Genomic DNA, 15,247 nt, shown 5'->3' with positions numbered 1-15,247 from the left:
CTTTTCTTTCTTTCTTTCTTTTTTCTTTCTTTTTTTCTATTACCTTTTCTTCCTTTTGTCCACTGATCCATATTCATCAGAAAATCCATTCATTATTCTTTCTATAAAAACATCTTTCACTCTATTATCTATACATCGGTCAATTAACTTTCTATTTATTCATCTATCCATCTTTCCATCCACTCATTAATTCTTTCATCTTTTATACATCTATCAATCTCTCTATCCACTCTCCAAACATTATCCATCTATCTCAAACCATCCATCCATTAACCATCCACCCATCTATTAAGTCTTCCATCCATCCATCCCTCCATCCATTCATCCGTCCATCCATCATCCATCCGTCCATCCATCCGTCATTCCAGTCATGAACTCTTCCTTCCATTCATCAATAAAGCAAAATAATTTCATTAGATCTAGTGCATTGATATAAGACTCTCCTCAGTCCATACATTTAGTAATTTCTAAATGTTTCTTACTACACGGTAACTCCTTTTTTGTAAGTATATCTATGTACAGGTGTGAGCTTCTGCATACACATTCATGTATACATCCAGAAAATCCAAGTATTACTTAGAAAAAAGACTTAATATCCCTATTCCAGGGCACTCTATATGGCACTCTGTCCATACATCCCTCCACCTTGCTATGCATTCACTCAGTTATTTATTTATTTTTTTATTTATCCAGTTCCACCCCTTTTTCCTGTAAGAAACACTCTTTGATCTCCCCCTATCATTCCTGCACTGATTCCCTTTTCCTCCACCTCAGTCTGGACTTTTTTTTTTCCCCAAGGATCCTGGAGAGAGAGAACCTTACTCTCTTGATTGAGCCTTGAAGGTTGAGAATGGCTTCCTTGACAGCAGTCTAGAGATTTCATAATCTGTCCCCATCACTGTCTAGCACAGAGTTGAACACAGCAAGGGGAGGGAGGCAGAAGCCTGAGACTGAGATTTTGGCAGGTGTAGCTCTGGCCAATGGAGAACGATGGAGGATTCTCCGACGCTTCTCCCTGACCATCCTTCGGGACTTCGGGATGGGAAAGCGGAGCATTGAGGAGCGAATTCAGGAGGAGGCCAGCTACCTACTGGAGGAGTTCCGGAAGACCAAGGGTATGGGGGCCACAAGGGGGAGGGCCACTAGGTGACTGGATGGTTATGGAGCTCTCAGTCAAGAGAAGATGGGCTTTGGTGGGAGAAAGCTCTGGAATGGAAGAAGAGGGAAAATATTAAGAATCCACTGGGATTTCTGGCCAGCTTCCGTATTAAAAGTTTACATGAGCTGGGCATGGTGGCACGTGCCCGTAGCGTCAGCTACTTGTGGGGCTGACTCCGGAGGATGCTTGAGTCCAGGAATTCAAGGTTGCAGTGAGCTATGATCATGCCACTGCACTTCAGTATTGGAGGCACAGTGAGACTCTGTCTCTTAAAAAAACAACAACAAAACAGTTGACATGGAAGACCCTTAGAGACCACTTCTCTAGCAACTTTAATCAGTGGATCTCAGGGGGGTCTGTGAGCTCTTGATATCCTATGCAGATTTTGGTGACATGTGACTTTGTGACTTTTCTTGAAGACGGGCTCAAATTTCATTACATTTGTATATCCATATTGTGGTAAAAAATACATAACATAAAAGTTACCACATTCGCCTCTTTAAGTGTCCAGTTAATTAGTGTTAAGTATATTCATGTTGTGAAAAAAATCTTTTAAGCTTTTATACCTTGCAAATCTGAAACTCTATATTCATTTCATCATGTTTTCAAAGGAGTTCAGTCCCACCATAAAATAAGGTCTAGAAACACTGGGATCTATAGAGAAAGGACACAGAGGCTGGAGAAAAAAAAAAAAAAAACAAAAAAACAGAAAAATAGATAAGAGGTAGAAATAGGACACATTTTCTCTGCATCCAAGGTGCCTTGCTTGGTCTACATGGGTGATTAACAGGTCTATATAAAAGCTTCAAATGCCCATGTACCCCAGATATTATTCATAAAATTGTGTATCTGTGAATATGTGCATTATTCTGGAGAAATTCTTCCCATATCTACTGATCTTGTTTTACAGAAGGTGTAGGTGAGGGCAAGGGAAGAATTTTGTTTTGTTTTGTTTTGAGACAGAGTCTTGCTCTTGTCGCTCAGGCTGGAGTGCAATGGCATGATCTTGGCTCACTGCAACCTCCCCCTCCCAGGTTCAAGCGATTCTCCTGCCTCAGCCTCCTGAGTAGCTCGCATTACAGGCGCCTGCCACCACATCTGGCAAATTTTTTTTATTTTTCGTAGAGACGGGGTTTCGCCATGTTGGCCAGGCTGGTCTCCAACTCCTGATCTTATGATCTGCCTGCCTCGGCCTCACAAAGTGCTGGGATTACTAGGCATGAGCCACCACGCCCGACCAGGAAGGATTTTTTTTAATTGCCCAAATGGAATCATTGGTAGAGCTAGATAGAATTCAGGAACTTTTATAATGTGTCCCTTATCCCACTTCTCCCCAAATATGTGAGTCTCTAACATCAACACATTTATGTAATAATAATACAAAATAATGATTAAGCTCAACTAGCTTTTCTTGAGTGCTTACTGTATGCCAGGCATTGTGCTAATTATTTTATATGGATAATGATATTGAATCCTCATGAATCAATGAAATGGTTCCCAAACCAATTTGCAGATTGGACAATCTAGACCCAAAACACAAAAATGAAGTGGCTCACACATGCAATTAAGTAGTAGAGCTGGGACTCAGATGCATCACTGTGACTCCACACCCCATATTCATGATGATTACCTCTAACATAAACAATTTCCACATTTCCACTACCCAGGTGCCCCCATCGACCCCACCTTCCTGCTGAGCCGCACCGTCTCCAACGTCATCAGTTCTGTTGTCTTTGGAAGTCGCTTCGACTATGAGGACAAGCAGTTCCTGAATCTGCTGCCGTTGATCAATGAGAGTTTCATTGAGATGAGCACTCCCTGGGCACAGGTGCCCACTCAGCCACCTCTCTGTCCACGCACCAACCCCAGTTAACTAAGCACCTTCCTATACCCTACTTGATCCTCCCCACACCCCCGGGAGGTTAGTACAGTAGTTCCCCCTCATTGCTGGGGGATATGTTCAAGACCCCCGTGGATGCCTCAAGCCATGGATAGTGCCCAATTCTACAGATACTAAGTTTTTCTGATATATACATATTGTGATAAAATTCAGTGTATAAATTGAGTGCAGTAAGAGACTGGCATTCATAAGTAATAAAATAGAACAATTATAACAACATATTCTAACAACAGGTATGTGAATGTACTCTTTCTCTCTCAAAATATCTTATATGTAATATTTTTAGACTGCAGTTGACTGCACACATAACTGAAATGGTGGAAGGCAAAACCAGGGTTAAGGGGGAACTACTGTCTCAATAGGACCCAAGTTCCATGAAGCAAAAGGGCCTCACCTGATTCTTAGACCCAGCACTGGACTTTAAGCCCAGCTGTCCAACTCCAGACTCAGCCCATGCGGGCCCCTGGCACCCATCACTGACCAAGTCCCCTTACCTATTCCCACAGCTATATGACATGTACTCTGGAATCATGCAGTATTTGCCAGGAAGACACAATCGCGTCTACTACTTGATAGAAGAGCTCAAGGACTTCATTGCCTCCAGGGTCAAGATCAACGAAGCATCCTTTGACCCCCAAAACCCTCGGGACTTCATTGACTGCTTTCTCATCAAGATGCACCAGGTACCTCCTCTTCTTCCACTGGTCCCTCCCTCTCATCTTCTCAACCTCTAGTCCCTGCAACTTTCAACCAATCTGCAAACATTGAGGGCAAAACAAAACATAAAAAACAAGCATTATTTCACAGAGTTTACTTTTATCTACAGATGAGTATAGAAACTGTAAAAGTATAAACTGTTACAGCTTTGAAACAGACTTTGAATCTAGAAATTTTCGGAATTTGGAAAATTTAGGACCTTGGAAACTTAAAATCTTATACCTTATACATGCCAGAGAGTTATAACTGTAGTTTTGAGTCTTAGAATCTCAAAAACTTAGAAATTTTCTGAAGTTTAAAGTTTAACATTTAAGTTAAACATTTAAGTTAAAGTTAAAAGATTTGAACATGTAGGGACATAGGTATAGAATTTAAATTTCCAAGGGCAAAGGTTTAATAACATAAAAATATAAATTTACAAATGTATAAAATTCTAAGAAATGATGATACAGAAATATTAACCTTCTGAATTTGTTTAGAGATATACATCTATTTCTATATAGAGATATATCTCTGTTTCTATAGATATGTATCTCTATTTCTATATCTCTATAGATATATATCTCTATAGAAATTTAGAATGTTAATACTTCTATATCACCATTTCTTAGAGTTTTATACATTTGTAAATTTATATTTTTATATTGCTGAATCTTTGCCCTTGGAAATTTAAATTCTATACACTACTGTCCCTACATGTTCAAATCTTACAAGGCATCCTACATTCTTCTTCTCCTCCTATCCTCCCTGTTGTTCACTCCATCCCATCCACCCCAGCTTCTGCCTTGCTGTTTCTCTAACACACCAGGCACGTTCCTGCCCCAGGACCTTTGTTCTGACTGTGTTCTCTCCCAGACACGCTTGGTTTACCCAGCTATTGTTTCCCTATACAATAGACAATAAAGCCAATGAGAAAATAAGACAATAGGCCAGGCGCAGTGGCTCACGTCTGTAATCCCAGCACTTTGGGAGGCCGAGGTGGGCGTATCAACTGAGGTCAGAAGTTTGAGACCAGCCTGGCCAACATGGTGAAACCCCATCTCTACTAAATATTCATAAAAAGAAAAATTAGGCAGGCATGGTGGCAGGCGCCGGTAACCCCAGCTACTCGGGAAGCTGAGACAGGAGAATTGCTTGAACCCGGGAGGTGGAGGTTGCAGTGAGTTGGTATCATGCCACGGCACTGCAGTCTGGGCGACAGAGCAAGACTGTAAAAAAAAAAAAAAAAAAAAAAGACAATAAAGACAGAAGAGAGTGACTCCATTCACTATCCCCTCACTCTCAGGATAAAAATAATCCTCCTACAGAATTCAACCTCAAGAACTTGGTCCTCACCACTCTGAACCTCTTCTTTGCTGGCACAGAGACGGTGAGCTCTACACTGCGCTATGGATTCTTGCTGTTAATGAAGCACCCTGAAGTGGAAGGTGAGTCCGCCCTGAGCTGCTTATCTGGTTCCTCCCCCTCCCAACATAAAGAAGACATCACCTTGAAAATCTAGAATCCCACGGCCTCAGCCTCTTCACCCTTTAGAACTTCAGGATGTGAAACATGACATCCTCGACTGTGGGGGTCATTTAACTTAATCTTCTACTTGGTGTCTGTGGCCTGTGGCTATTGTAACAAATTACCAGGAACTTAGTCGTCTAAAACAACACAAATGTATTATCCTCTGTTCTGAATTTCAGAAGTTCAAATAGGCTTTCACTGGCTGACACCAACGGACCATCTGATTCTCTGCCTTTTCTGGGTGTTAAAGCTGTACTGCTTGTAATCCTGGGTTCATGACTCTGTTCTCCATCTTCAAAGCCAGCAGCGTAGCTTCTTCAAACCTCTATTTGCTTCTGGCATCACATCTTTTATTCTTTTTCTTTTCTTTTTGGAGACAGAGTCCTCCTCTGTTGCTCAGGCTGGGGTGCAGTGGCGTGATCTCAGCTCACGCAACCTCTGCCTCCTTGGTTCAAGCGATTCTCCTGCCTCAGCCTCCTGAATAGCTGGGATTACAGGTGTGTGCCACCACACCCAGCTAATTTTGTATTTTTAGTAGAGACAGGGTTTTGCCATGTTGGCCAGGCTGGTCTGAAACTCCTGACCTCAGGTAATCCACCCGCCTTGGCTTCCCAAAATGCTGGGATTACAGGTGTGAGCCACTGCTCCAGCCTGACATCTTTTTTTTCTAACTCTGATTTTCCTGCCTCTCTCTGATGCAGACACACAATATTGTTTTGAGGGCGAATCTCGGCAACCCAGGCTAATCTTTTCATCTCAAGATTCTTAATTTACTGGCATTTTCAAAGTCTCTCTCGTCTTTTTGTTACCCTTATATACATAGCCTTCCAGGCATTAGGTTTTAGAGACTTGGAGGTGGTTATCTCTGATGGCCATTATTGAGCCATCCATCCTGCCAGAGTTAAATAGAATCCGTCTCCAATAACTTATGATCTGGTCCATTTGAGTAACTTTAGTAACGAGGAACTCACTACTTGCTTAAGGAAAATTCCCAATTTTGGCCCCTCTCCTTAATAATGCAATTCGAAACAAGCCAAAGGATTTCTCCTGGTGCAGATGAGAGACACTAACACACTTCCACTCAAATGTTTCTAGTCTCACCTCCATCGTCTGAGTTGTCGTTCACTGGTCTAAATAATCAGGTCAGGTGCGGTGGCTCACGCCTGTAATCCCAGCACTTTGGGAGGCAGAGATGGGCAAATCACTTGAGGCCGGGACTTCAAGACCAGCCTGGCCAACATGGTGAAACACTGTCTCTACTAAAAATGCAAAAAACAGCCAGGTGTGGTAGCACACACCTATAATCCCAGCTACTTGGGAGGCTGAGGCATGAGAATCGTTTGATCCCAGGAGGCAGAGGTTGCAGTGAGCCAAGATTGCAGCACTGCACTCCAGCCTGGGGACAGAGCGAGACTCCGTCTATAAAAAGAAAAAAGAAAAGAAAAGAAAACCAAATATTTATCGGATGCTTCTATGTGCCAAGCACTGTCCTAGTTCCTTGTACACCAGACTTTATGTAATGTTTACAATTCTATGACCTTGTCCAACCATCACATTCATTTTGAAGATGATGAAACACAAGTTCAGAAGGTGAAGTCACACAGGTCGGGCGCGGTGGCTCACGCCTGTAATCCCAGCACTTTGGGAGGCCGAGGTGGGCAGATCATGAAGTCAGGAGATCAAGACTATCCTGGCTAACATGGTGAAACCCTATCTCTACTAAAAATATATTAAAAAATTAGCCGGGCGCAGTGGCGGGCACCTGTAGTACCAGCGACTCAGGAGGCTGAGGCAAGAGAATGGCGTGAACCCAGGAGGCGGAGCGTGCAGGGAGCCCACATCATGCCACTGCATTCCAGCCTGGCCAACAGAGCAAGAAGACTCTGTCTCCAAAAACAAAAACAAACAAACAAACAACAACAACAACAACAACAAAAGAAGGTGAAGTCACTCATCCCTAAATCCTAAAACGTGAAGAAGAGTAACTCCACCAGTGGTGATCTTAATCAGTCACATAACCGCTTGCCATTTGTGTCAACCCTGTCCTAGTCACCCAGCATGCCTTTTTCCCATGTTGTAAAAATCTCATGTATGAGAGCCAAGCTGGGACCATAGCTTTTTGATGCTTTTAAGTAAAGACCAAATGTCCTGGCAGCATTCAAGACTCTAAGCTGCCTGTCTGTCGATGTCTGACAAGTAATTGAGCACCACCAGTGTGTCAGTTGTTAAGTTAAAGAAGCGACAAAACAGGCCAGGTGCCGTGGCTCACGCCTGTAATCCCACCACTTTGGGAGGTTGAGGTGGGTGGATCACGGGGTCAGGAGTTCGAGATCAGCTTGACCAACATGGTGAAACCCCGTCTCTATTAAAAATACAAAAATTAACTGGGCAGGCAGCAGGCACCTGTAATCCCAGTTACTCTGGAGGCTGAGGCAGAATAATCACTTGAAGGGTGAAGTGGAGGTTGCAGTGAGCCGAGATCGTGCCATTGCACTCCAGCCTGGGTGACAGGCTGTTAAAAAAAAAAAAAAAGAAAGAAACGACCAAACATGGCTTGCATCTGAGATCTCTTTCTGCTGGAACTAGGAATGCATGATTTGCCCTGGCTTCCCTAACAAAAACACCTCCTGTGTGTGTGTGTGTGTTTTTTCCGCTGTTCTCCACTATATTTTCTGGCCCCTTCCAGCTAGGATCCACGAAGAGATTAACCAGGTGATTGGACCACACCGGCTCCCAAGTGTGGATGACCGGGTCAAGATGCCCTACACAGATGCCGTCATCCATGAAATACAGAGACTGGTAGACATCGTGCCCATGGGTGTCCCCCACAATGTCATCCGGGACACTCAGTTTCGAGGCTACCTTCTGCCCAAGGTGAGGTTGCACCCTCATTGTCTCCCTTCCACTGCACTCCTCTCTCCCCCTGGTTCCCTACCCCTGTAGTCCAACACTGATTTCTCCTAACTGCCCCCATTTTCACCCCAGGGCACAGATGTATTTCCCCTCCTTGGCTCTGTCCTCAAAGACCCCAAATACTTCCGCTACCCAGATGCCTTCTACCCCCAGCACTTTCTGGATGAGCAGGGCCGCTTCAAGAAGAATGAAGCCTTTGTGCCTTTTTCCTCTGGTAGGTTTCTCTGGTCTGACTTCCCCCAGGCATGTGCTAAATCCACCCCTCAGCCACTGATCTGTATTTGCAGTTCAAGTAACAATGTGGATTTGAAGGTTATATCTTAGAGCCATAAAGTTTTAGAATTCTATAATTAGTAAATATTAGTACGATTGACTCTGATAATTAGAAAAAAAAAAGGATGGTAATTGCACTAACCAGGGCATAAACCAACTGGCTGTTAAGAAGAAAATAAGATATATTTTCTATTTTTCCAGCCGGATAGTCTCTGAACCTTTGCCATTGATCTACGAAAGCAGTCATAGACAATATGTAAATGAATGAGCATGTGTGTGAGCCTGAAAAACTGTTTATGGACAATGAATTTGAATTTTGTTTTATCTTCATATATCACAAAAGAGTCTTTTTTTCCCAACTATTTTAAAATGCCAAAAGCATTCCTAGTTTGCAGGCTGTATGAACATAAGCAGCACGGCAAATTTGCCCAACAAACAGTCATTTGCCTACTCATGGTATAAAATATTTATGCAGCAACATTTTAAGTGTTTGTTGGCAGGGCAGAGTGGCTCACACCTGTAATCCCAGCACTTTGGGAGGCCAAGACAGATAGAGCATTTGAGGACAGGAGTTCGAGACAAGCCTGGCCACCATGGTGAAACCCTTTCTCTACTAAAAATACAAAAATTAGGCAGGCATGGTGGCGTGTGCCTCTAATCCCAGTTACTCGGGAGACTGAGGCACAAAAATCACTAGAACCTGGGAGCTGAGGTTGCAGTGAACCGAGATCATGCCACTGCACTCGAGCCTTTGAGACGGAGTGAGACCCTGTCTCAAACAAACAAAAAACAGCAACACAAAGTGTATGTTGTTTGGATCCTGGAGCCAGGGCAGTGGTTGGGAACCTGGACTCCACTCCACCTTTTGGAAATGGTGGGGCCTTGGGAGAGTCACTTCAGCCCCCATTTGTGAAACAGGGATTCATCCCTCCAAACGATTGGAAGAGCGGCTTACAAACAGTAGGTGTTATTAACGGTAAGTTTCCACTTTTTTTCTCACCAGTATCTGGCACCTAATAGGCATTTAACAAACCCTTGAGGAACTGAAATGAACACAACCTCGAAACTCATGGATCCTATAGAACCATTCCCTCTTGGAATAGGATGGAATCAGAGCCATCAGAGAAGTAGCAGGTCCTAGCTGAGCCTAACTATAGACACCCACTAAGCCTGTGTAACACCCCTTTATAAAGCAGACACAGTCATGAGCCCTTAGGTGCTGATGAGGCAGCTGAGGCTCAGTGGGGTGGTCAGTCCAGACACCCCCGACACCCCATGACCTGTGCAGGTGCGACCCTTCCTTCTGTCCTCCCCTGTGCCTGCAGGAAAGCGCATCTGCCTGGGCGAGGCCATGGCCCGAATGGAACTCTTTCTCTACTTCACCTCCATCCTTCAGAACTTCTCTCTACGCTCGCTGGTGCCACCTGGGGACATCGATATCAACCCCAAGCTCTCAGGCTTTGGCAACATCCCCCCAACCTATGAACTCTGCCTCGTGGCCCGCTGAGCGCCACCTCCTGCGGGGCAAGGAGGAAGTGGGGAAGAACGCAGCTCTCCTCTCATGTTCAGGAGCACCTGCTCTTCCTCATCTTACTAATCCTCACAGCATCTCTAAGAGGAGGCACTATGATTACAGAGTCAGCCAGGGTCACCTGAGAATGTACAGCTGCGTGTCTTCCCCTCCCATAGAAGAGCAACGCCCTGTGCAAGATTTGCTCCTCTGCCTGCAGTTTTCACGGTCACATGGTCACCGTGGCTTAGGTTTCTGGCTGCATCAAATTCTTAGTGTAGACCCTGTGTCTTCATGTTGTCCCTTTTTGTGTGTGCTGTGATTTTGGCCAAAATGTAGTCTAAAATCCTGTCTGCTTGGTTCTCGTCTTTACTCACCAGCCCCCGAAAAGTCAACAAAGACCTCAAGTTTGTTGAGTGTAGCAAGTTTATTGTGTATTGTGTGTGACAGTGATGTAGGGTACAGTCAACAGCTTGAAATGTCTTTCTTGATTTGTTATTAGTTATAGTTTCTGCCAGCTCCCCTCCAGTGACTTCCCCTGGGTAAAATGCCCCATCTTCACCCATCTTGCTGACTCATTACCTTTCTCCACCATCATCTCTTCTAATCTTCCTTTCTGGTTGCTCTCAGTTGAACTCCCAATTCCAAATACTCCCCAGTCCATTTGTTTGTTTTGAGATATAGTCTTACTCTGTGGCCCAGGCTGGAGTGCAGTGGCACCATCTAGGCTCACTGCAACTTCCGCCTCCCAGGTTCAAGCAATTTTTGTGCCTTGGCCTCCCAAGTAGCTGAGATTACAGGCATGTGCCACTGCACCTGGCTAATTTTTGTAATTTTAGTAGGGATGGGGTTTCGCCATGTCGCCCAGGCTGGTCTCGAAATACTGACCTCAAGTGATTCACCCACCTTGGCCTCCCAAAGTGCTGGGATTATAGACATGAGCCACCATGTTTGTCCTCCCCATTCCGTTTTTGAGGATAGCTCAGTTGTTCCCACCTTCTATCATTCCTTTTCCAAACTCCATTAACTGACAACAACGTTCCCTCTTTTTCATTTATTCAGCCAATATTTATTGAATACCCAGCATGTGCCAGCATAGTCTTCAGGGACTTGGAATCCATCAGTAAGCAAAACAGACAAAAACTCCTGCCTTCAAGGAGCTTACATTCTAGTAAGGAAGGTGAACAATAGAGTACACATGAAATAAATATGTGAAAGACACACTGTGTTAGAAAAGCAAGGCTGGTAAGTGGGATACACATTCTGTGATTGGAATTGTAAATGGATGGTTAGGGGTGGTTTCACAAGGTGATGGAGCAACAAGCCATGAAGATATCTGGGAAGGGAGTGTTCCTGGCAGAATGATTAAAAACAGCAGCAGCCGGGCGCGGTGGCTCACGCCTGTAATCCCAACACTTCGGAGGCCAAGGCGGGCAGATCACGAGGTCAGGAGATGGAGACCATCCTGGCTAACACAGTGAAACCTCGTCTCTACTAAAAATACAAAAAATTAGCTGGGCGTGATGGCGGGTGCCTATAGTCCCAACTACTCAGTAGGCTGAGGCAGGAGAATAGTGTGAACCTGGGAGGCAGAGCTTGCAGCGAGTCAAGATCTTGCCACTGCACTCCAGCCTGGGCGACAGAACGAGATACCATCTAAAAACAAAAACAAAAACAAAAACAAAACAAAACAAAACAAACAAAAAAATGGCAGCGACCCGGTGCAATGGTTCACGCCTGTAATCCTCATACTTTGGGAGGTCAAGGTGGGCACGTCGCCTGAAGTCAGGAGTTTGAGACCAACCTGACCAACATGGTGAAAACCCCATCTCTATGAAAAATACAAAAGTTAGCTGGGCTTGGTGGCAGGTGCCTGTAATCCCAGCTACTCAGGAGGCTGAGGCAGGAGAACCGGTTGAACCTGAGAGGCAGAGGTTGCAGTGAGCTGAGATTGCGCCACTGCACTCCAGCCCGGGCAACAGTGTGAGATCCCGTCTCTAACAAACAAACAAACAAACCAGCAGAATCCTAAGGCAGGAGGCTGTGTGTATCCAGGAATCCACAGGGAGCACGTGTAGCTGGCATGGAGGAGGAAGACAGAGTAGGAGAGAAGGAAATGAGGCCAGAGAGGTGATGGGGGCCAGACTGTGTGGGGTCTTATGTGCCAAGGTGAGGTCTTGGCTTTTACCCTGAAAGTGGTCGAGGTCTTTGAAGGGATGGTGAGCGGAGGGTGACATGTACTGACATATTTTATGGGGCTCACACTAGGTATCATATGATGGATATGAAAGCAAAGACCTATTAGCAAGCTACTGCAACTGGTGGTGTTGACTCAGACCCAGCAGCAGCAGTGAAGCTGGGCAGAATATGGTAGATTTGAAACCTGTTTCACTGCCTGAGATGGTGGGGTTTGCTATGGTATTGTACATAAGGTGTGAGAGAAAGAGGGAGTTCAGGCAGGAGTGCAAGGATAGCATCTCATCTTTGATCACTTCTTCTTCAACCTGTCACCTCCAGGGAACCTCAGAACCCATAACAGTCAGGGTTCCTTTTTTTTTTTTTTTCTGAGACAGTGTCCCACTCTCTCACCCAGGCTGGAATGCAGTGGTGCGATCTCAGCTCACAGCAACCTCTGATTCCCAGATTCAAGTGATTCTCCTGCTTCAGCCCCTTGAAGTAGCTGGGGTACAGATGCACACAATCATGCCTGGCTAATTTTTGTATTTTTAGTAGAAATGGAATTTCACCATGTTGACCAGGCTGATCTCAGACTCCTGACCTCAGGTGATCCACTTGCCTCGGCCTCCCAAAGTGCTGGGATTACAGGCGTGAGCCACTGGCCTGGCCAGAGTTCCTATTTTTAAGCAACATAAAGTGACTTCGGTTCCTTTAAGTAAAAAGGCTGTTAGCTACTGGAAGGTGATTGTTTAGCTCACAAAATTAACAGCAATTCTGGAAAAACAGGGTAAGAATATGAGTAGAAAAAAGAGGCTGTGGTAGGGGACCACCAGCCAAGGTAATGTTCACAGCTATTCGGTAGGACCTGCTGCCACACCACCCATCTCCTGAGTACTGAACACCTGACCCACCCCCTGGGTACTGCCATGGGACTCTAGACCCACTGATGCCACTATAGACAATTTCCTGATTGTCTCTGTGTTTTTGTCTCACATCTTCATGATTAAGAGTTCCAGACATCCAGCCACATGGTAAAGCCTTAGGGTTCAAGGTGAGGTCAGGAAGAATGAATACCTTCTTCAGCTGTTGTAGTGGGAGGCAAAGCCTTACCTCTGATCAAGAGCCACACAATAGGAGGTACTTAGAAAATCAGAAAAGAGTTTTGAGACTGTGTGTGTAATAAACAATAAATGCGGCCAGGCATGGTGACTCACGCCTGTAATCCCAGCACTTTGGGAAGCCAAGGTGGGCAGATCACTTGAGGCCAGGAGTTCGAGACCAGCCTGGCCAACACAGTGAAACCTCGTCTCTACTAAAAATAGAAAAAAAATTAGCCAGGCCTAGTGGTGCATCCCTGTAATCCCAGCTACTTGGGAGGCTGAGACACAAGAATCACTTGAACTCGGGAGGTGGAGGTTGCAGTGAGCCAAAATAGTGCCACTGCACTCCAGCCTGGGCAACAGAATGAGATTCTGTCTCAAAACAAACAAACAAACAATAAATGCCATTATGTACATTATGGGAATTAGATCCTTGGGGAAGCTGAGACTTAGATGGAGTTAGGGGGGTCCATCATTTTATTGGAGGGAGGTGGGTAACGCATGTGAAAGACAAAAAAGGAAGGAAGCAGATGACACTGGTAGCAGAAAAAGTCTTCAGATCAGGATGCAGATCCAATACTTGTGAAAGAAAAGAAGGAAGGAAGGAGGATTGGACAGGGACAGGCCAAGACCACCAGGCAGAGATAACAGACCCATAATCCAGAGAAGAATGGTGTTAGGGATGGCTTATGTTGGGCAGATAGGGTCATGCCCTGGATCCCAGAGTCCTTGATTACCATTTGGGGCTTCCTTGGAAAAGCATGGGTTCCGCTCCATGCTGAGGTGGGTCCTAATGGTGCTGCAACTAGAGACTCTCAGCTCACTGCACTTCTTGAAGATGATTGGAACGTTCTTCATGAATGAAGATTCAAGTAACACATCTCTATGCCCACCACAGACACCAACATACAAACCCACATCATTAAAGCCTTGGCACCCCTTCTATAAATAGAACATCTTAGAGCTACAAACACACCTCACAAGTACACAGCACAATGGGCATCAGACATTTTTAGCTGCGAAAACCTTTTTTCAAATGATCTTACGTGCAAATAGAATACACAAAGTATCATAGTATAGATATCATAGCATATAGAGAGAGTCCTATAGCATATATTGCTAGCACACAAACATATCAAAATTTAACATTCAATGTACAATTTCCGCTGAGTGTATATCCCTTTCACACCAACATAAAGTTGAAAAATTGTAAGTTGAACAATTGTAAGTTGGGGACTGTCTATGTCATGTTTTGCCATATGTTACAGGGACAACAATGTATTAGATACACATATTTTATACAGTTGTTTTAAAATCAGTTGGAAGCAAAATAAATACACATTTTTACTGTATTTTACCATTACATAATTGCCTTTCTGGTGCTGTTTTTTCTTCACATGGATTCAAATTACAATTTGGGTCACTTGCTTTCAGCCTGAGAAACTTCCTTTAGTTTTTCTAGTAAAGTGGGTCTGTTAGCAATGAATTCTCTCACTTTTTATCTTGGAAAGTATTTCATCTTCTTATTGGAAAGATAGATTTTATGGTTGAAAAATTTCTTTGTTAACACTTTTTTTTTCTTTGAGTACCTTTAATGTGTCATCCCGATGCCTTCTGGCTTCCATTGTTTCTGCTGAGAAACAGGCTGTTATATTAATGGGGTTCACTTGAAACTGATGAGTCTTATTTCTTTTCTGCTTTCCAGATCTTCTGCCTACTTTTGAATTTCAATATTTTTTATTATGAAATATCCATTTATGGATATCTGCATTTATCCTACTTGGAATTCATTGTGCTTAATGAATGTGTAGGCTATTGCCATTATTTCTCTGAATATCTTTTTCTGGCCCCCTTTTCTCTCTGTTCCTCTTCTGGTATGTCCATTATGTGTAGATTGGTGCATTTAAGAGTGTTCCGCATTTCTCTGAGGCCCTGTGTATTTTTCTTCATTCTTAATTTTTCTCTATGCTTCAGGTTGCACAACCAGC

At 44.2% G+C, this 15,247-nt stretch overlaps 1 protein-coding gene across 1 annotated transcript in view; it reads left to right on the top strand.

Moving 5' to 3' along the window:
* LOC105507827 (cytochrome P450 2G1) overlaps positions 1-10,323 on the top strand; it is a 12,852-nt gene extending 2,529 nt beyond the window's left edge. The window contains exons 3-9 of the mRNA XM_011936511.1: positions 966-1,115; positions 2,827-2,987; positions 3,566-3,742; positions 5,062-5,203; positions 7,972-8,159; positions 8,271-8,412; positions 9,797-10,323. Coding sequence (XP_011791901.1) covers positions 966-1,115; positions 2,827-2,987; positions 3,566-3,742; positions 5,062-5,203; positions 7,972-8,159; positions 8,271-8,412; positions 9,797-9,978 — 1,142 coding nt within the window. The 3' untranslated portion in view covers positions 9,979-10,323. The remainder of the gene's footprint in view (positions 1-965; positions 1,116-2,826; positions 2,988-3,565; positions 3,743-5,061; positions 5,204-7,971; positions 8,160-8,270; positions 8,413-9,796) is intronic.
* The last annotated feature ends 4,924 nt before the right edge of the window (positions 10,324-15,247 follow it).

This window comes from Colobus angolensis, unplaced genomic scaffold (assembly GCF_000951035.1).
Source record: "Colobus angolensis palliatus isolate OR3802 unplaced genomic scaffold, Cang.pa_1.0 Scaffold154, whole genome shotgun sequence".
In the NCBI taxonomy this organism is placed as follows: domain Eukaryota; kingdom Metazoa; phylum Chordata; class Mammalia; order Primates; family Cercopithecidae; genus Colobus; species Colobus angolensis.
The sequence above is the reverse complement of the archived record's forward strand: the minus strand, read 5'-3'. Positions and strand labels throughout refer to the sequence as shown.